General features: G+C 41.4%; 2 protein-coding genes across 4 annotated transcripts in view; one reads left to right on the top strand and one right to left on the bottom strand.

Moving 5' to 3' along the window:
• XYLB (xylulokinase) overlaps positions 1-7,194 on the bottom strand; it is an 89,376-nt gene extending 82,182 nt beyond the window's left edge. For 2 of the 3 annotated variants that reach the window (XM_027648507.1, XM_027648506.1), the window contains exons 1-2: positions 2,933-3,073; positions 207-289 (exon numbers count right to left, since the gene is read on the bottom strand). In XM_027648507.1, coding sequence (XP_027504308.1) covers positions 207-289; positions 2,933-2,977 — 128 coding nt within the window. In that variant the 5' untranslated portion in view covers positions 2,978-3,073. Of the gene's footprint in view, positions 1-206; positions 290-2,932; positions 3,074-6,922 lie in introns of those variants that run through there. The other variant, XM_027648508.1, reaches the window with a different exon arrangement.
• Positions 2,117-20,830, top strand: CUNH9orf152 (chromosome unknown C9orf152 homolog). Its single transcript, XM_027648509.1, has 3 exons — positions 2,117-2,513; positions 14,963-15,352; positions 19,999-20,830. Exons 1-3 carry the CDS (start codon positions 2,483-2,485, stop codon positions 20,568-20,570), a joined length of 993 nt encoding a protein of 330 aa, XP_027504310.1. The 5' UTR covers positions 2,117-2,482; the 3' UTR covers positions 20,571-20,830.
• Positions 20,831-22,659: the final 1,829 nt, after the last annotated feature.

The following is a 22,659-nucleotide window of genomic DNA, read 5'->3' as shown; positions in this document are numbered from 1 at the left end:
TCTTAATTTATTTCCTTTTGGGAGCTCTTGCCATATTTACATACAAGGAAGGCAAGAGCATATACTACCCTCGCCAAGTATGAAACATGAACATGGCATGACCTTTTTCCATGCCTCTATACATGCCAATGAGATCAAACAGACTCCTCACCCCAATCTCCAAAGTTTTAAATTACATTATCCAGGTAAAATACAAAAAGCCTTACTTAAATTCCGGAAGGTCCTTATCAAAATGAACATTATCCTCATAAATGACTCTCAGCTGTTCATCAATAGCAATGACTTTCAACTAGAAGATATAAAACAGGAAGTTAACAAAATCTAGCAATAATTAAATAGCACTGATAACTCATTTATAATAATTCAATTCCCACAGACAAAATGGAAAAAAAAGATCACCGCAATCCATACACCTTGCTGAAAGTATGGGCACAATTTTACATTAAACAAGTTATGTGAATAATATGTCACCTATTCAGCAACATGTATTTTTATTTGTGTGTATTCTGTCTCCTCATTTTCTTTCTCCTCTAATGAACAAGATCGAGCTGCAGGCATTTGCTAAGAAACAGCAAACAAATTACCAGGTTTGTAGCTTGCATCATAGTAACCAGTTTTGCAATTTCTCCAAAGAATACAGTATCTGAGATTAAAGATGCCATATACCTTTTTTTTTTCCCCTTCTTTTTTTGGCCTCATTTTACCAAGGAACTTAACAGACCCTTAGGGTACCTTGAGGACCTTCCCTGCTCCCCAGATGGTGAGTAAATGAAACTCTCCCAGTCTGGCAAAGCTCAGAGGGCTCTACACAAGTGTATTCTGAACTTATGCAACACACAGAAAGCAACATCCAAAAGGGTTACTCCATAAAGCTGAGCCTTCTTTTCAGCACAAATTAGAAGAGTACCACAACCTTTCCTCCTCTGTATTCACTTAAGTTCACCTAGTTCAGAAGGAAAATAGTAACAATCAAGAAGAAAAGTGAGAAGGTAGCTCATGTTCTGCACCTATTTCAACAAGAGAGAGAGTACGAAGTGCTGTTAAAGGAACAGACAAAAAAAAAATAAAACCCAAAAAAAACCCTACAAAAACTAAGTTCATCTTAAGGAGTTATATTCAAATAACAAGGCCATCCCTATTTTTGCCATACTAAAGTAGGGCCATTACCTATGCACTGGCACAGTGCACTAGCTCAAAAAATGTCTCTGACCCACTGCAGTCTAGTTGGCTCTCTGCTTGCAGCACATCCCCTTCAAAGCACTTGATCAACCTAACCTGGACGTGTCCTTTCAAGCTCCCAGACTTCAGCACCATAACAGTGATTTATGCTCAAACACCTGTTATTAACATATTCAGGCCTCTGCACAACTTCAGCAGTTTCTATTCAAGTGTGGCAATACCCAAATGTGTTGACAGTTCAGAATTTCAAGCAGCAATCTGAGCATCCAGGTTCACAATCCTACTAGTCTTGATTCCCATGAGGACACTGGAAAGCTGGATTTGGGTGCGAATCACAGCTCCTATAAGAGCAGGCAGAGGGGTGTCCATGTAGTCTGAGTGTAGAGAAGTGTCCCAGCACTCCTTTTCAGGATATTAAACACACCCCTAGCAGGATGGGGAAGCAGGACACATTAGGACATGCAACCCACAGTTTCAGACACGATATGGGGCAAACAGAAAGGGACAAAGAATGCACTTATGCAGGTGAAGGGGACATGAGAACAACCATGTTGTGCCCATAGCACATAAACATCTTAAAACACGAGGCACTGGGAATTATTATGGCCATAAAACAAACCACAAGAAATTCCTCTTCAGCACGAGGAAGAACTTCTTTACATTGGGGATGGTAGAGCACTGGAACAGGCTGCTCAGGGAGACGTTCCAAACCCACCTGGACACATTCCTGTGTCACCTGCTCCAGGTGACTCTGCCTTGGAAGGGCAGTTGGACTGGGCTGATCTCCAGAAGTCCCTTCCACAGAATGACAAAATCAGTCAGGTTGGAAGGGACCACGGTGGGTCATCTGGTCCAACCTCCCCGCTTACGCAGGGTCGACCTAGAGGACGTGGCATAGGATTGCGTCTGGATTGGTCTGGAGTATCTCCAGTGAGGGAGACTCCACAACCTCTCTGGGCAATCCAGCCATAAGGACTGTGTGACTGTGAATTATTTGGCATCAGCTGCGGCAAGACGGAGCGTCTGCGAGCCCCGGGCACGGAGCATCGCTCTGCTCCCTCCATCCTGTGTGAGCTCTGGGCATGGAACACCCGCTCCGCTCCCTGCATCCTGTGTGAGCTCTGGGCATAGAACACCACTCCACTCCCTGCATCCTGGGTGAACCCTGGGCATGGAACACCGCTCCGCTCCCTGCATCCTGTGTGAGCCCTGGCCATGGAACATCGCTTCGCTCCCTGCATCCTGTCTGAGCTCTAAGCATGGAACACCGCTCCGCTCCCTGCATCCTGGGTGAGCCCTGGGCATGGAACACCGCTCCGCTCCCTGCATCCTGGGTGAGCTCTGGGCATGGAACACCCGCTCCGCTCCCTGCAGCCCCGGCCGGGCCCGTGAACAGCCCTGTAAAGCAAATCCGCCGCTGGGAGGAGGAAAAGGGGAACGGAAGGCTCTGAGATGGGACGGAAGCCGCCCGAGGAGGAAGGAGCTGAGAAGAGGAAGGCCTGTCCCCGCTCTGTGCTGGGGGCAGCGCAGCGGCCGCGGTGGCGGCGGTGCCGCCCGGACCGCATCGCCCGCATCCCTCGCATCCCCCAGGGGCAGCCCCCGCTCCCGCCGCGGTCGGACCCTCCCGGCCGGCCCAGCCTCGCTCGGGGCAGGGCCCGGGGAAGCCGGGGCGGCCCCGGCCCCGCCGCCCTGCGCGCAAGGGGCCGGCCGAGGGAGGGGAGGGGAGAGCAGGGCGGGGGAGGCGGCGCGGTACCTGCTGCGTGCTGAAATCCCAGCCCAGGTAGCAGGGAGAGGCCATGGCACGGCCCGGCACGGCCCAGCACGGCCCTCACTCTCACCCGGGAGCCGGGGCAGGGAGTGGGAAGGGGGTGGCTCTGCTGGCCCGGCCTCCCCGGGCAGGAGCCGCCAGCCCGGCCCCGCGGAGCGGCAGCACCGCGGTTAATGAGTGCTGGGAGCGGGACCAGCCCGCTCCCGACCCCGCACGGAGGGGCCGGGAACAGCTCGGGCGGGGGGTGAGGCGATGGTGAGGTTGAGGTGATGTGGGGTGATGAGATGGGGGGGTGATGAGATGGGGGGGTGGGGAGGGGGGGGGGGGTGATGAGATGGGGGGATTGTTATCCCAAACGCAGGCTTGCTCCCCGGTTCACAGCACCAATCCACACACCGAGGCGAAGTATTTCTGTATTTTACTCTAATTTGCACAAAGTAGGGCACTCAGTGGTAACACACAAAAGTCTGGGTCACCAGTCACCAAAACTTTACACTATTAATATATTTTAACAAACCGAGGCATCGGCTTTCATTGGTTACAATTTACATAAGTTTTCTATTAATTAGTACTCAACCCCGTATTTGCTAGTTATCTCTCTCACTTCTCATACTAATTAGTCCACAAGCAGAGTTCTTCCCTGCATTTCAGTCTGGGGTGTGCTTTGAGTGGGTGGTCAGTGAGTCGGTGGTCGTGATCACCCACTACCTGAATTACCTATCCCTCAGTTACTGCTCAGTCCTGCTGACTTCACTCCTAGTGGCTCTTGTTCACCTTTGGATTGTCTTCCCTCTTCCTTAAAACAGCAGATTAGCCAAGCATACGAAATTCACAATGCAACAGCTTAATCATAACTGTCCAGCTACAGCTACTGATTAACAACTAAAAAAAAAAAAAAAAATTGCAAAGGTTGATTCAAACCCTTGTTCAAATCTTGAGGGGCTCGGTATCAGGATGATGTGATGGTGGGATGATGTGACGGTGGGTTACTCTGTGCCAGGCCTATGCATGGGGCTGCTGAGCACCAGTAACCAGTGCCTGTAACGTGGGGATCCCCAGTGGCAGCACCTGGGCCAGTGCAGAGACTACCCAGGAACCAGAACCAAAACAACCTCAAACCACAGTCCAAAGGAATTAATGAAATTTTAATATCCCATCACTGTGTGCCAGCCATGTTGTGGTATCACACTCTGATCGGCGCAAACACACAAAGTATTCCATTAAAAAACACCAAATTGTTTCTTTGGCTGAAGTTTTGTTTTCTAGTTTGCCTTTTTTCAGCTGGGAGGGTTGGGGAGGTTTTAGGGTTTTGTGTTACCTGTCACAGTATGTGATGAGCAAAGTGGAATTGCTTAATCAAAAGAAGGGTCATGTAAAATACACTTCCATGCTGCAATCAAGGCAGTATCTCAGCAGAGCTTTAATGAAGTCAAATAGGTTTTGCATGCCCAGGATCCTAAACTGTTTTAACAGTACAAATACTTAATTTGAAATGCCTTTCAAGTTATAATAAAAAATTTTCTCATATACTGAACATTTTAAATAGTCCCACTGGTTTCTCAAAGCCCTAATTCCCATGGGTTTATACTTTTAAGATTTCTGGTTATTATTGCAAAGAAAAACCTTTAAAATATTAATGGCCATCAGGTAGTGGTGGAATTTCCCTTCTCTTAAGGGGAAGGAGCTTAAGGGGAAGGAGCTCACGCTGGATGAACCTGTTCCGAACAAAGGTCTCACTTAACCAGAGGCTGCGAAGGAAATAATGTTTTCAAAATGTTACCAAGAATGGTTTCCTTAGTGTAACTTATACCAGAAAACAAAGGATCAAATAACACACAGAGGCTGGGGGTTTTATTAATGCAGAATGTAACTGGTGAGCCAGGGAGGAGTGGCTTGCTCGGTCCTTTCACTGGCTGCATACTCCCTATAAACAATTAACAGGTTCAGAGGCTGAGGCTTGAAATGCTGCAATTTTCAGAAGGTAATTACTTGCAAAAATGAAGAGAAACTGAAGTCAGTTCTGAAGAAAGCTGTAAGAATGATAAATTACTTCAGAAAAAGAGATTAGTGGATTGTAATTTTTTTTTTTTAGGGAGATATTGGCTAGTAGAAAAGAAACAAGACTGTAAATAAAGCAATCTTATGAGGATGTAAGAATCAGTTATATTCTTCAGCAATCAGATCAGAAGAATAGTCCCAATTAACAGGAAATCATTTGACTTAAACAGCAGAGAAAAGTTGGGGAATAACCACTCTCGTGTTACTAGATCTCCTTTAATTAGGAACAAGGGCGACAAGGCAACTCGGTAAGAAAATTCATCAGAGGACAAAGTGGGAATGTTATTGTTGCTACTTTCACTTTTCATGTTTTTCAAAAGAAAATAAGGAAGTTTGGAGAATCAACGCCTTACCCAGTCACTCTGTTGCCCATCCTCCCATCAAGGCAGCGTTCTCTCAGATTTATTACTGGTGTATGGAAAATGTGCATTGCTGCTGTTCTTCCTGCATTCAAGTTTCTTGAAAGCAAACAAGGTTTAGCTCTGCATTTATCAGTGAAGTTGCATTCATGTACTACTAATGTTTTAGCACTGACAAATCCAGAATTTCCAGAGGGGACGGACAAAATGTCGGTTATAATTGAAATGTCACCACTGCAGATTAACAGCTTGAGGCAAAGCACAGATTAATCACTCAAGACACACACAGCAGAGTAAAGGGAAAAGTGAGTTTATTCCCCTTTTCCTATTAACTAGTTTCTGACCTGATGGAGAAGCAATACTTCCATGCTCTCCTAGGCCCTTGGCTATCTAGATAAATTATAACTAGTATGCCAATTAGTGCTTTTTTTTTCTTCCCCCACTGTCAAGTTAACTGCAATTGTATATTTATTTCAACTCAATGCAAAATATAAATTAACCGTATTCCACATTCCTACATACTGAGATTTTTTCATTTTTTATTCTCACTTCCAGTATCAAAACCTGTCTCTGATCTCAGCTGCACCCTGATATGAACTTAGGTTTAACTGCATTCTTCAGCTTTGCACAGGGGAACTCCTTCAGAAACAGTGATAGCCCAACTTCCAGGCTTCATTATCATCACATCATCTGAGACATGCCAACAAGCTAGAGAGCAGCTAGACCAGACCTTTGATATAAATTAGGATGGCTATACTGACAGCAGTCCAGCTATCCTGATTTATACTGGCTACATAATTTAATGGGATGTGGAAATACTCACACCTTCACAGGAAGTAACAGAAGTCCATGGGCAACCACAAAGCTACCAGTCTTTCTACTTCCAGCAGTACATTTTGGGCACCTAACTAGCTATTTTAAGTAGCAGGGCAGCCAAGTATTTCTAAGGCCCCAACAAGTACTTTACATTTGTACAGCAGCATAGGTTAGCACAGCAGAAGCAATGGGACAAGCAAGAGTTGTTGCCCATACAGACATCAGTTATGTACATGCAGTAAGCCACAGCAGCCCAGTTAGACCAAGCATCATTAGGTCTGCTGGCACAATTATCCTTTTTCCTAATAAGAAATCTTGTAGCTCTTTAATTAGCCTCACAAACATCAAACATAGTAAGCTGGGGCAGATACACGCCAACCTTTTTGCCAAGTAGCCTTAGCCTCACGTGCACTGCTGCTAATGAGGTGGGATATGTTTACAATGTTAAGCTCCAAGTAACAACAATAACACATTAACACATCACCTTAAAAACAGAAAAAAATCCCAGCCTGAGCACTAGACCTGCCAGCTGGAACGATACCTGAACAACAGCAATGCTCTAAAGGTCATTCCCTTTCTACTTAGCATTGCAAGTGCTCTTATCACAAAATCTCCAGCAATGTTTAACCAAGAGAATAAAAAGTACCACAGTACCATAAATTAAAAGATGACATTTCTGATCTTTTTATTGAGATGGCATTATAACACCAAAAATGTTTTCCTTTCCTAAACATGCACTTACCAGCTGAAGTTACTTTTGCACATGATCTTGGGGTAACCATTATGATTGTCCATACCTCCAAACACTGTGGAGAGTCTTGTTATTCCCTCAGCAAGAATAAGTACTTGATGTTTCCAAGCAGTGGATCGAGGTGCTGTTATCCACAGTAATTTCACTGACTGTGCTGGGAACGCCTGAACATGAGGAAGAATAATGTGCGGGTGACCGAGCACTGGAACAGATTGCCCTGAGTGGTTGTGGAGTCTCCCTCACTGGAGATGTTTCAGAGCCATTTGGACACAGTTCTGTGCGACGTGCTCTAGGACAACCCTGCTTGAGCAGGGACGTTGGACCAGGTGACCCACTGGGGTCCCTTCCAACCTCCCCCGTTTTGTGATTCAATGAAAGCACGTACAAAGATCCAGCAAAATCCCTGGGCACGAGTTCCACAAGAGGAACCCAGAGCACAATTGTTACTCAGAGACTGAAAATGTAGATTATTTAAGTACAGTGATTATTCCACAAACTTGTTGGTTGATTTAATTTTTTGACTTGTGTATATTCAAAGTCCCATGTGTGGTACTGCATTAGCAAATTATGGTCCTTTACAGAGAGTGAAGAATTGGTGCAGGATTCCATATAAAAGCATTTACCAGCACACAGAACAATGGGTACAAGAAAAGAATTTAAATGAAGGCTCAACTACACAATCTCAATTATACCATCAGTTTCATAGGTACTGGTCAATTTGCAGCTTTTATTTAATCATGTACATAAAATCCTCCAATTTCACTTCTATTGAATTCAGTAGAACATGTGTTGACTTCAGTGGGTACTGAATCAGGCACTGTGGAATTGTATCTGGTTTTACATACTTTAGTTTTACAGATGTAATTTCCTTGACTCAATTAAGCTACCAGTGATTATGAAGTGCAGTACAAATTCCTCATGAGATTTCTGCATGGAATTGAAGTGAATGATGTTTCTGAATAACAAATTATTTTTAGGAGACTTTCCTTCTCTGCACAGATTTCAAGTCCATATTCATTCTAACAATAGTACTAGTACATAACCATCCTCTTTGGAGGACTATCTTAACTACAGCCATTTGCAAGCCTTATTAAAGTCACCTTATACACCCAGTAGATTTTCTTGAAGATGAATACTGAAGAGGTTTGTGTCCTAATGCTCAAAAGCAAATATCTCAGGAGCAAGATGTTGTCATCCAGATAAAACTTTTCATTAACAACAGATTAACCAGTTTTTTCATTCTATACTTGATTCTTATCAAACTCCACTTACAGATAAGTACATTTTATTGATTAAAAGCAATCAAAGATAAACTCATTCCTACTCAAACAATGCCTGAAGTGGAAACAAATAAGGGAAAAACCTTGCACTTTTCAGCAGCATCCTGCAAGGATCAAAAATCTTTTTGGAATCAAGAAAGAGTCAAAATCCTGCCATTTTCAGGTGGAAAAATCAAGGCAGAGAAGCTATATAGCTTATCCAGTTTGGTTTAGCCCCTGCTTGAAATTGTCACAGAGTTCCTATATACTTATCACATCTATTGGGAGAAGGAATAACCACAGGCTGCTGTCACCTCCTAGAGCTGTAGCCTTCATAACTCCATGGATAGGAAACAATTGGAGATAGCTGGCATAGGAAAGATGTGTAGGTAGCAGTACCAGAAATATGAAATTCATTTATCAGTAACTGGAATTTAAGGCATCTGATGGGTCCAGGAACCTTCACACATTTCCAAAATCCTCTGAAGAGATTTACTGAAGGCCATCCAGTTCCCTCTCACCCTCTCCTCATGGACAGTTTTATGACATCAAAATGCAGTAAATCTAACCATCTTGTTTGTCACACTAATTTAAGAAATCTGAGAACCAAGAAAGAAACCAGGGAAACTGTAAGGGACGATGTTAGAATTCATTTGTTTAAAATTTCCAACTGGTAAATACCTTCAGTTTCTTCTTAGACTTACCTCTGCACATTGTCACTTCTAATAGAGAATCTCAGAAGTTCTTGGTGGTCAAGAACAGTAGAACTGCAAAATGAACAACTCCTGATGCTAAATTTTGGAGGCTGATTTTTTAGTGTGCTTGATTTAAGCCTTTAGAGACACCCAAGCAGAGTGTAGGATCAGAGACATTTGATATATACCTACCTACACACACACTAGCTAATTACATTTACATAAAGACACAAGGAATAAAAAGGGAAAGTAGAATCCTTATCAAAGAAACGTGAAGATGGACTACATATGACCCATGCTCAAAAAACCTCCAAAGGGACTTGAAGGAGAGCTGGGCCACTCTCCTTCCTTTTGTAACACTTGAACTCTTTATGTCTGAAAGCACATGAAAGATCAGATGAGAGGAAACAGCTTGAGATCATCCTGAAAACTTCTGTCATAGACTTCTTCATCCCATTAGTGTGGACACGCAGAGAGCACCAGAAAATGATCTTGCACCATCAGAAAGTCCTGTGCTCTACTCACAGCACTCCGTAACTGGGGCATGCTTTAAGGCTGTGCTTTCAGACAATAGAAACACACGTGCTCTTATCAAAAATCTCATTAAAAAGTAAACAATTACTGTTGATTCTACTAATAATGTCTAGAGCCCAAATAATAGCAGCCATCTTGTTTCTACCTTTCTTTTTGTTGTTACATTTTCTAAGAATAAAATAGTCACTTTCTAACACTGCAAGGCTGCATTTAAATAAAAATTTAAAAAGCACTAACAGAAAGCTAGAGAAAGGGGATTATCACAGTAATTTTTATCTTTCTTCTCAGTGCCAGTTAAAATCTAAAGATATTTGTATTGTATCTTTTTAACTTCCATGAACAGTGTTAGACATGTCTAAATTCAGCACATGAATATCATGAATAATATACCTTTGGTCTCAGGTGTGCAGTAAAACCCAGTGTTACAGGACATGCATTCAGTCAGTTAACCATTATGAGCATTTTTAATTATCTTTAAATCAACAATTATTCCTATAATGTCCTCCAAACAATTTTTAATAAAAAACTAATTTACTACTCACAAATTAATTAGTATAAGATAAAATTAGTTGCATCTTTTTAAATGAGATTTTGCAGCCAAGGTCAAGGGCAGTAAACATCTACTTTGAGTTCTAAAAGCCACTGCTTTTGGACTATGAAATATTGTCAAATTTATTTTGCCTCAAGGAAATGAAGAATTGGTTCCATTGTGATGGAAGAACAGACTTAAGGGAAATAGGGCACTTCAGACTCCACTGGATAATCAAACAAAAGCCATTCAGACGATGTTTTGATCAGGAGTTTGTTCAATTAACGAAAGACAAGTTTTGACACAAACCCAATCATGGTAATAAATTTTCAGAACCTGTAGTGCTGTTAGGAGATACGTGTGCCAGTGCTAGGACATGGCTTGTCTGCTTATATTCCTCAGGAATCTACAAATGGAAGCCTCTAACATTTCAGGCTCAGGCAAATACACATTCACGCCACTCCAACAGTGCCACCTGCTGTGCACTGTAAAAGTGTACAGGGGTCTGTAGATCCAAGTAACTCCGTTTAAAGACTGATTTAAAGAGAAATCATAATTTGGTGTGCAGGTATGACAATAAAAATTTATTTTTGTTTATCAGCAATACCTAAAAGGGCTAGGGGCACAAAGGAAGTTGTCCCACTATGGTATAAGAACATAACCCATGGACAATGCATTTTCAAGTTTATGTCAGTGGCATAAGAAGGCTCAGCTCACTATACATCAAAACCACGATTAACCTCGTGCTCTTTGTGATGTCATGTACATTAGACCTGAAATTAATTTCATTAATTATATCGTGGTTGCAAATTATTCATAAAACACAAGTATATGTGAGTGTGTGTGTGTGTGTGTGTATACATATACACACACAGTCATGCCTTGACAAAAAAGTGTACACACACAAACACACATGCTCACAAACCCATATACACACCTATAGAGACTCAGTCAACTGCACCTCAAGTCCTGTGCTCAGTTTTGGGTCCCTCACTACAAGAAAGACAATGAGGTGCTGGAGTGTGTCCAGAGAAGGACAAACGGAGCTGGGGAAGGGTCTGGAGCAAAAGTCTGATGAGGAGCAGCTGCAGCAGCTGGGGATGTTTTGCCTGGAGAAAAGGAGGTTCAGGAGGGACCTTATTGCTCTCTACGACTTCCTGAAAAGAGGTTATGGTCTCTTCTCCCAGTGACATGATGAGAGGAAATGGCCTTGAGTTGCACCAGGGTAGGTTTAGATTAAATATTAGGAAAAAAAATTTCAGTTAAATGGTTGTAAAGCATTGGAACAGACTTCACAGGGAAGTGATCCCTGGAAGTGTTAAAAAAAATGTGTGGATATGGCACTTGAGGATGTGATTTAATGGTGAACATGATAGTGCTGGGTTGACAGTTGGACTTAGTTATCTTAAAGGTATTTGCCAACCCTAACAATTCTGTGAAGATGCTTTGTTCACAAGCTTTCGGTGAAAAGGAAGCAAACTGCCATGTATACAGGATTGGCTCAGCAAAATAAAAACTAACCCTGTTCCCAGTTCCAGCTCTGCTGTACCACATGGACTCATTCCCTACATTTCACTGGGCATTTGGTTCCTTTAGCCCATTTCTGTTTTTGTTGCCTACCCATGCAACTGCTTGGGAAGGAGCTGCCTTGTATAAACCATTTGCGTAACTACGTGTGACGGCTTTTCCATGATCCCGAGGGAATTGTACAGTACAAATAATTAACAATAATTTCTGATCAAATACAAACTCATTATACGTTAAATGTTCTTCCAATGAGAAGTGAAGTGCACATATTTGAAGACAGAGCCTACATTTCAGGGTCAAGGGTGCTATGCTGGTAATTCCTTCTGCCACACATAGTCAGGTTGCACAAGTCTCTTTCACAGGAGGTCAGCAAGTCAAAAAGTGTGACTGGAATTTTAAAAAGGTTGGGTAACTTTTAAGACCATTAATAATGCTTGTATTGAATGCCAGCTCAAACTGTAATGAAGTTAATTAAATCTCCTGTCCCAATGTACAAATCGGCTGCCTGAAGGTCCAAAGGCAGGCTCCATGTGACAGCAACTCAGAACACTGGACAAACAAGGCAATTCCTTGCTACAGAGCACCAGATGTTTGTCTCAGCTGGAGGCAGAGTATCAAAGTAGATCTACTAAAGCCATGATACATCAGCAAAACTCAAACATGCTTTTTCTAGCGTAGAGAGAAGGCAACTTGAAAAGTATCTCCAGTGTCTGACAGAGTATTTTGTTTACTGTTCTTTCCCTGGCTGAGGCAAAATGCATGCCAGACTGCAACAAACTGAACTTTTACTTTTTCTCTAGTAAGAAAGGGCCCAGAATTTCTGAAGCAGCAAGGAGGTTTGGGTTATACATCTCACCACGAAGACATTCAGTCATATCTAAAACTTAGTAAAAAACCTGACTAAAACAAAATAGCAAAGTAGTCTTTCTAGTTACACAGATCAACCTGCTGTGGGTCTACTACTCTTATTACACAAGGAAGATCCTTACTATATAATATTTAATATCTTTATAATTTTTAAAATCAATTAATAAAATTTCTGCTCATTTCTGTTGTTGTAATGGGTCTTAGTGCACATCATCTTCTACTTATATATAAATTTTATAATAACATATTGTTGGTTCCCATCTATCCCCAGTATTTCATTAAAAAAACAAAAGTCTGAATTAATTACTCAGCTCCCTGATACCATCTAACAACACACCATCCTTACCAGCAGTGTTACACATCTTTCTGCTGTTACAACAGTGTGTGCACAAAGGGGACATAATCATTTCAGCTACACAGATATAACTTTAGTAGTACAACTGGTTTTTTAATAGAGGGTTTAACATCTTGCTCAGAGAAGAGAACATTGCATGGAGACCTCATAGCAACCTTCCAGTATCTGAAGGGGGCCTACAGGGAAGCCAGAGAGGGACTCTTTGCCAGGAACTGTAGTGACAGGACAAAGAGTAATGGGTACAAATTGAAAGAGGGTGAGTCTAGTCTAGGATTAGGAAGAAATTCTTTACTATGAGAGTGGTTAGGCACTGGAACAGGTTGCCCAGGGAGGCTGTGGATGCCCCAAACCTGGCAGTGTTCAAGGCCAGGCTGGATAATGCCTTCAGCAACCCGGTCTCATGGGAAGTGTCCCTGCCCATGGCAGGAGGGGTTGGCACTAGATGATCCTTCCAAACCCTTAACATTCTATGATTCTATGATCTTCTCTTGTGCCACAACTGCACCACAAACCTGTGCAGGTTTTCATAGGTGAGTGGTTATTACCAGTCTCACACCTGTGGTTTATATCCATCTAAACAAAAACCCTTCTCAGACAGAAAATTAAACCATGCCCTCACAAGATATCTTGGAAACAGACCAATGTATGAATAAATAACCAATGGATAAATAAAAGCCTACTGTCAAAGCGATAGGAATGTTATCCATTTCCAAGAGAAATTACCATTTTCTTTGCACCCAAGGCAACTTCAAACCATTAATCTTTCCTACAATTCCACTGAATTTTGTTGTGCTTGACGGAGGATACTACATATCCTCCAGATGCTTGCATAGAGCCATGCACAAAAAAAAAAAAACAAAAAACAAAAAACAAACAAACAAACAAAAAAAAACCCCAAAAAAACCCAGAAAAAACACCATGGAATAAAATGTTATTTCGCTTCCTCTGAGCACACACCACATTGTATATTGTGATGAGCCCCGCCTGGCTCCCGTGTTCCCCCGCCCGCCGCGTTCCATCGGAACCTGCCGCCGCTGTGATGCCACAGCCTCCGCCCGGCTGTTCCCGGATCCTTCCCTCAGGGCCAGCGGACCTCGCCTTCCTCCCGGGAAGGAGCTCAGGGATCAGCTGCGTGAGTGCCCAAGATTCCCCTGGAGGCTGCTGTCCCCGGTGCGTCAGAGCTGTGCCAGGTGGCATTCCTACTTTTCTTTAGGAAAAATTAATGTGTCCTGCTTTATTAGCCAACCGTTCTGACAATACCATCACTTCCATCAACACTTCGGCTTTTGAGACCTATTTCTCTGGGGTTTTTTATGTCACATGTAAGGCAAACAGGCTTTAGAGTACGACATTTTAGTTACAAAAGCTCAGTCTTGCATTCAAAGTGGCTCAGGACATACCCCTGACTGTTTACTCAAATTAGTTCTGAGAAAGTCCCTTTAAACTTTGACCAAAAGTGTGTCAGTGCATGAAACTGAGCAGGTGACAACTGTGTTAAAACTACAGTTTAACTGCATTATTTTTTCACATAGGCCCTTGATGGACCTATTTCAGGGACAAAAACTTGCAGTACGTAGTCCAGGCATAGTTTCATACTTTATCCGATATAAACAAAACCCATGTACTTCTTAAATTTTTGCCTCACTTTAGATAATACTGTTACATGTATAGTAAGTCTTAAAAGGTGGCTTACCGCGTATTTGAAGGGTTTGCTCAGCTCTCAGTAACAAAATTATTATTTCTGTAATTTATTTCATCCTATAGAACGGCGGAAATCCTGAATGAATCAGAGTAGGGTGTTCCTGTCTCCAGCCTCCCAATTCCAAGTGTCATTGGCACATACTCTTCTGACTCTGCACTGAGGCCTAAATACTTTTGACACATTCTTTAAAAGGAAGCAATAAGCACAAAAGTATTAAGGTATAACAAATTGTCTCCTCCCACCCCACTGCCCCAAGAAGTGTCAGCAAGAATGAAACTGGGTGAAAGTTAAGGAAGGGACAGTGGAGAGGAAAAGACACAAAACACACGTGGAAAGAAACATGGAAAAACATTTCCCAGGTGGAACTACTATCCTGGGGATGCGTCCTCAATATCATCCCTTTAAAAATTAACATTGCTACATAAACCAGTATTACCCAGCCCTTTCTGCACTTGACTGTGTTCAAGGAGGTTTCGTATTTCACTGTTTTTCTTGGCAAAGGTTCACATGCTTACAACCTTAGGTAAACATTAAATCCATCTATCCACGAACTCTGTGTGCAGGAGCTCCAGACACGCTGCATGAAAACAAGCTGACTGACAGCCACGACTTCAGCGCAGACCAGGCAACTTCTGACACAAGTCTCCCTGCTTGGAAGAAAGTCACTCGTTCACTTAGGAAGATTTCAGATGCTTCATACTCGATTTGCTTTCTTGCCAACGCAATGAAGGAAGTGTCCTGCTTCTGCACAACTTTTTCTTCCTTGTTGGAACAGATGGTGAAGGTTTACAAATACATGACTGGTATTTTTTCAGTGACTCACACTTCAGAGCCACAGGTTTCAGACCGTGGCAAGCAGCTCACCGAGATGGATGTAGGCAAACTTGAGGAGCAGTATGACCATATAAAACAGAAGCAAAAACTGCAGCCAGACATTATTGTATATAAAACAGGTATGCTTATACTGATAGGAAAAAATGCATATGTAATGTAAAGACTACTTCTTTAAAGATTTAATAACTTCTGGCTTTGTTCTTTTGATGTTCAGCTTCAAGAGAGGTAAAATTGAATTCTTTTTCTGTCTTTTTAAGGTTTTATTCATTTCTCTCAAGGTTTTTTTATGTTTATGTCAATTTATATCTATTATCTTCATGTCAGTGAAACACTAACTTGTATTTGAAACAGATGAACATATTTGAGGTAAGGTGTTACAGGTTTTATGTCAGTAAAATTCTAAACATAGATGGTAGCTCTTACAGAAGCCACGTACTTCATGTCTGTACTCAGTGTATTTGTGCAATGTATTCTGTAACATTTCTATTCTCTTGAATGTTTCCATCAGAACCTGCAATTCTGGGTCATCTGTCTCTTTTTCCCTTCTCTATCCATGTAAAGAAAGACTACAGGAAGCAACAGCAAATACCAAGTAATGAGCACAAGTTGGGGTTTTGTTAAAAAAAAAATTATATTAAAGGTTATAGTGGGTAACTAAAATACAAGCTTTGAACAAAAGGTCCTGTTTTGAAAGTATCTTCAGTGCATATTACTTGGAAAGTGCATAAATAGAAAAACAAGTAACAATATGTATCACTCATCTACCTGCTGTCAGACAGATTTTATGTAAGAGACTTTCAAATGTTTTATCGTTTAGTTAAACTACTGCTTACAGTATTACACTGATATATTTTCATTAGGTTTCAAAGTTAAATTGATATTCAGAATACTAAGCCAATTAATGAAGTTACGTTCTGAATTTAATTGCAATATGAAAAACATGCTTCATTCACCTCTCACATTAGTATTTATCTTAACAAGTACAAAACTTAGGTTATTTCATTCTTTACATTTTCTTCTACGTTTTTCAGTTCTAGAATTTGGCTGTGTCAGACTTTGCAATCAAGACAATTGAAAAAAACACATAATTATGAACTATACAACAAATTCACTTCTTAAATATTCTTTCATCCATATGTTTTGAAATTCTCATGTTAAAAGAATTAAAATCTCTGTGAGGAAGAAAAAAATATATACAAGCTTATTTTATCAGATATGAAAAGGCAGTTAACTTGAAGACAAAACAGCCCAACTAATCAGCTGTAGCAAAAACCTAAGTTCGTTAAAGAAAGGAAGCAGAAGCTTTATTCAGATTAATTCAAATGAAGCTTCAAATATAATGAATGTAATCAGAGCAGATTTTTTACAAGGCCATTTGAAGATTAAAAGATGTAAAAAAGCAGGACTGTACAGTTTCTGGGAAGTTTAAAATTTAATAGTGCTGAAAATCCACATGTAAGTATTTTTATACACATACCCCAAAACATTCACAAAACCACATAACCTACAGCACTGAACTTCTGTCTTTAAACACCCTGTGTAGAAAGAATTCATGTCACTGTTAGAGGCAGTTGAAGTTTGGGGGGAGGGGGTTGTTATGTTCAGTTCCTATGGTTTGGAAGCACTTGGAACCTGTTACGTGCATCAGTTTTCAAGAATATGTCAAGCAGAGATGAACACTGCCATATCAGGAGAGCCTAATGCCCTACACCATCCTAAAATTCCAGCTAGCACCAAAAGGCAGTCCACGTGTGTATCAGTGTTTCGTACTGACAATAAATTGTTTCCCTACCTAAAGGGTAAGATTGTGGCTAGGCTGGGAGAGGCACAACACAGTAGCACCACCACAACCCCACACATACACACAAACCTCAAAGGCCTGACACAAAAACCCTCATGGAACGAGAGCACCTTCAGTCACTCGTGGTCTTAAAAATCCGTGCCAAAGGTCTTTGTTCTAACTAATAAAACCCTGCACCATTCCAGCCTCACAGGCCAGCTTTCTTTTTATGATACCACAGGGATTTTGAGCATTGCAGGTTCATTGCACGACAGTTGGAATGGTAACTCCAAGTTTCCTTGAGGACTTTTAGCTCTGTATGTCACTACCTGTTTGCCAGAAATCCTGGACCTTTAAACAGAACCTAAGACCCTCTAACTTCCCCAGGTTTTTGATGCACGTGTCAGTAACCAAGAAGTCACCTGAAAATGACTTTGTTCTGTTTCCTCCCCAGTACACACAGCCACGTTCACGTTTCTGCCCATTCCTGATTATTTGAGAACAAAGAGCACGATAAGATTTGAAAGTCACCAGGTAGCAGATAATACAGCAGTGTATTCATTATTTATTGGCTAAGAAGCTGAAAAACAGTATTTACTTTAGGAATTAAATGGGAGCATTCAGCACATGCAGTCACAACAGAATAAACACTGGGGCACTGACTGCAGAAATCTCTTCCAAGTATTTCCCAAGCTAATTCAAAATAAGATTAACTTCTGCCACTCTGGAACCTTAAAAGTATCTATTGGTGATGGGATCATATGAAAAAGTCCAGAGGGTAAACAACTCTGCAACAAGGCTATAATACATAATTTAATTAAAAAAAAAAAAAAAAAAAAAAAAGACAGAAAGGTCTGTCTAATTGCAGCTTTTTAAGAAGTTTGGAGAGAGCTGAATGTGTGTCAATTAAATACACAGGGGTTCAGGACTTTCGCATTTCTGTCCAAGGTCAGTGCTCAATTTTGTGTGCTGTATCTGTAGCCAAGCAAGGAACCAAATCAAACTTGAAATCAAATCAGTGCAGACTATTAAGATTTGACTAGACTCATTACATTGAACTCTTTGATCAGCTCAAGCCAGATCATAATTCTTCTGATGACCAGTTCATAAGGTTCTAGGTAATACATGATATTGCCTATCAGTGCCAGTTCAGCCAAGAGCACAGTTAACATTCACAAGAACATGCAAAGGTGCTTCACCTCAGTCTCTCGGTTCCCTTCTCTCTTGCTTTTTTTCTCTCACACAAGGAGAACAATTACTGGTTTTCATAGCTTGGTGCTCTACTGTGCTGTTCTGCAGAACACACAGGGCTCTGTTTTGCAAGTGGACCTTTGTGTAGCCACCCAAAGTCAGCATTATTTCTTGGATAAAGTCCAGTCATAACTTTGATTCTCACTGTCTCGTGATGCAGAACTGTGTGTTCTTATCTCCCTGAGTGGTGTCACCCTAAAAAAGTCTGTTAGCACACTTCATTTTACAGACAGATGCACAAACACACCTGCATCTCAAAGCTCTGCCAGTGCTTTAGTCTCCTTTCTCCCAGTAACACAGCAGGAGAGCAGAAGGTGTGGGCTCACACAGTTCTCCCTCCCAGCCATGCTGCAAAGCAGCTCTTATCAGATCAATCCTACGTGGCCAACCCACGGAGCAGAAAAAGTTCTGTGGTGTTATGCTGGGGTTGTTGCTTCAGCAACAACCAAAGGCAGCAGGGAAAGCCCCTCCTTAGCCAAAGCACTGTTGTACAGGTTCATTTACTGCCAGTAAATCAGCTGGGTCTGACATCTTCAAATACCTCTTTGTGAAGATGGCACGAAAGGCAGCTGTAAAGGAGAGGTCGTGCTGTTGGGTTTTTGTAAAGGCAGCATCCTATTCAAACTAGCTGCATTTCAAATTCAGGGTTACAAGCCTTTTAAAACAGCTGTTCAGAGACATGCTTTCAGAATATAATCAGCATTCTTCTATGTCTACTTTTTTCCCTTTACTGTGCTTCATAACTGATACTGCAACAGACACAGCACCTGTAACTCAGCCCTGTAAATAAGGTCAGCATTCTGTACAGCTCCTACTTTAAACTATATTTATCCCAACTGAGGTATATTTCATTAGTAGTTGCAGTATCAACTGATTATCTTTAGTGCAATGGTTCAGCTTCTATTCATTTTCAAGACACAAAAAACCAGTCCTGTCCACTAATTTGATGACTGTTGCATGTAATTAAGGTAGCATTAGCAATTCTATCCCTAATATCTTATACATTTCTTTCATAACACTTTAGAAATTAAGCTACAGGGATACAAGAATAAAAAAAGAGACCAGATTCTCTCCCACTGTTACAGCTACTCTCTACCATTCATGGACCAAGAAGATTTCTCTAAGCAATCATTCAGGCAACACTAGTGTGATAAGCTATTCACACTATACTGACTGTAATAGTAAAATTGGAGTAAAATATTAAAATGCAAGCCTATATGTTAATGATTCCTTATTATGAAAAAGAAGACATTCACAACTTTTTTCACCTACAAATGGGCACAATGTTATTAAGTTGTGAATACAAACTTGAAACAGTATCAAACAAACTTTTTGCTTCTCAAATTACAGCATCTACCAACACACTGAGCAAGTCCCTACTCACCTTCAAGAAGTTTTGCTTGCAAACAATTAATTACTGAAAGTCAATTCTCAATCTGTGCTGTTAATGAGTCTTAGAGTACTGGTTAGATCAATATTGACTCGATAAATTTCCATTTTCATTTGACTAAAGCTAGGATACCTTTTGTGTCCTCAGGACTGTAAAACCAAGCATGAAATAGTTGCACTCTTTAACCTGGCCTCAAAAGAACTTGCACTACTCTCAGCCACAGACAGAAAGAGCACAGATAAACTCATGTGTTAAAGCTCTTCAGATGAGTCTCTGCCACAGAAATCGTACCCCTGGTGTTTTTTTCCACCATGGTTACATGTGCAAATGCATTTCTCTCGTAGGTGAACGGGAATCTGTTCTCCCAGAATCGATGGTGAATGCCGTCCTAATTAATAAAAAAGTTAGAAGATCGAAGTCACGCACAGGAGACGTTCCTGTCAAAAAGGTCACAACGGAGACAACCAACGGTGGCAACTTAGAAGGCGACCTGCTGTGGCACATCCACCTGGGAACTCACCGCCTGGGGCAAACCCCGGGACGAGGAGTCTCCTGGGACCTTTCCCACCACAAGAACAGACCGTGGAGTTTTGACAACCAGAGACTGATTTCAAAGGGAAGCGGGACACCCCAACCCAAGGAATTAGGAGGAGAAAGTGAATTATCTGCACTCAGTCAACTGGGAAGTTCAAGCCTGTTGAGAAGTTTCAGTGAGGAGAACGGCTGCAACATTTCAAGTTCCTGCCAAAAGCCTCCTCTGAAATCAGCCACTTCAGCAGTTTGGACACATCAGCATGTTTCTTCTACAAAATGCATGCCAGCCTGCAACAAACTGAACTTTTACCCTTTCCCTAATAAGAAAGGGCCCAGAATTTCTGAAGCAGCAAGGAAGCTTGGATTGTATGTCTCACCGTGAAGACACTCAGTCATACCTAAAACTTAGCCAAAAACTTGACTAAAACTTAAAATAGCAAAGTAGTTTTTCTAGTTACATAGATCAACCTGCTGCAGGTCTACTACTTTTATTAGCCAAGGAAGATTCTTAATATATAATCTTTAATATCTTTATAATTTTTAACATATGATTTCGTCATTCACTTTCAAGAGATTCAAGATGCTTTCTGATGTATTTTTAAAATTAATTAATAAAACCTCTGCTCACTTCTATTGTTGCAATGGGACTTAGTAAGCAAAATTTTTTTTCTTGCATATAAATTTTATGATAACATATTGTTGGTTCCCATCTATACCCAGTATTTCACTAGGAAACTAATGAGGTCTCCCCTCCTGCAAAATCTTTTAGAGAAAGAAGACTCTCTCTTGCAGGTGCTTTTCAATGACAAAAACAGGAGCTACATATCACCCACTTCTGGCAGCAAGTGTTCAGACAAGTCTCTTTCTCAAACATAGGCTTCAGAGAAACTGGATAAGTGAAATGTCTCCCCATTTCATGAGTAGGCATGAGACATCATAGCTGTTTTTTTTTTTTTCTTCACAGTAGTTCAGTATTTAAAGAATTAATAGAAATAAGAACAAAAAAGATAAAACATAGATATGCACAATAGGTATGGGTAAAACAGGGAAAAAATACTAGATAACAATTAGTCCACATGAAACAAGGAATTCCCTGGAAGGAAATACTTCAATAGCTTCATTGTCCTTTGATTGAATTAGTTATCTTAATTAAACACGGACCTTGAAAACCTTGGGTTTAAACTCCATGCAGTTTTATGCATGGACTAAGTAACTAACTCCTTTGTAAACTCTTCCATAGAAACACTTTGTCCTTTCCTTTCTTCAGGCTTCTCTAGCATATTACTGTGCTTTGTACTGACTGGAACTTATTTAGAAAAGGCATTTTGCCTTTGGATAAGTCTTTCAATTTAATTTCCAAGGACATTATGGAAGAGCAATTTCAGTAAATCTGCATTTATACATGGAGTAGTTTTAGTTATGAGAAAAGTTGCTATACTCACATTTCAAGAGACTGGAATATTACACACACACAATCGCCTAATGAGAAAATTATGGGCTTTTTCCTAAAGCAGCTGTGGTGAAAATGAAATGGGACAGGAACTTCCATCACTATTACCATAGCTTTAGCTGAGTTTCAAGCACTGAACTCAAGACTGCCATAAAAGCAAGTTTACCCTGAGTTTATGAGTAGGCAAAATTGACTGATTTATGCACATGGGGGAGCCTGGAACCCTGAAGTTCAAGTTCAGTGTCTTCTTCACAAACCTATAATCCCTGCAAGGTTCCCATTTCCAAAGCTGTAAATGGGACTCTCACATAGTCTGTATGACTTCCCAAGGAAGATGTTAGGGCTCCTGCAGGTCCATCCATTATAGAATGAATAACACTGCTGTGCAATGATTTCAGTCACACATTGGGGCAGTTAGAATAAAATCCCTTTGCTGCTGGGACAGCTGGTCATATGAAAGGATTAGCCTACATGAGTTAATCATAACAGGTGCCAAAAACATTCCAGGAGCAAGCCCCAGGCCTTTGAGGGCCTCAGATGCAAACACAACATTGAGCAGCCCACATTGTACAGCCAAATGCTTGCAGCCATACCCTGCTCCCACTCCAGGACATTATGGGGATTAGAAGTGACACTAGAGCATGGCCTCAGCATGAGGTGGTGTTTAGCACCAGGTGTGCCATGCACCCCATGTATTCTTCCAGCCCTGTCTCTGAACCCAGGTCGACTTTTGACAGCTCCATAACCAGGCAAGACCATGCTGATCCTCAATGAAGGGGAAATAAAAGCTCCCACACTAAATCTCACCTCAATACTGATGATTTCAAAGAATACAGAGGAAAACAAAACAAAACAAAACAAAACAAACTCACATTGATCCTTCTGGTACACTTCACAGAACCTTGGCCTTTTGGGGAAGTGCTCCCTCTCAGCACCGATGGGAATTTCAGCCCCCTCTGCCCCACACACAGAGAGGTGGCAGCTGAGGGGTGGCTGCAGAGCACTCAGCACCTGCCCAACC

This window comes from Corapipo altera, unplaced genomic scaffold (assembly GCF_003945725.1).
Source record: "Corapipo altera isolate COAL_440 unplaced genomic scaffold, ASM394572v1 47, whole genome shotgun sequence".
Classification (NCBI taxonomy): domain Eukaryota; kingdom Metazoa; phylum Chordata; class Aves; order Passeriformes; family Pipridae; genus Corapipo; species Corapipo altera.
The sequence above is the reverse complement of the archived record's forward strand: the minus strand, read 5'-3'. Positions and strand labels throughout refer to the sequence as shown.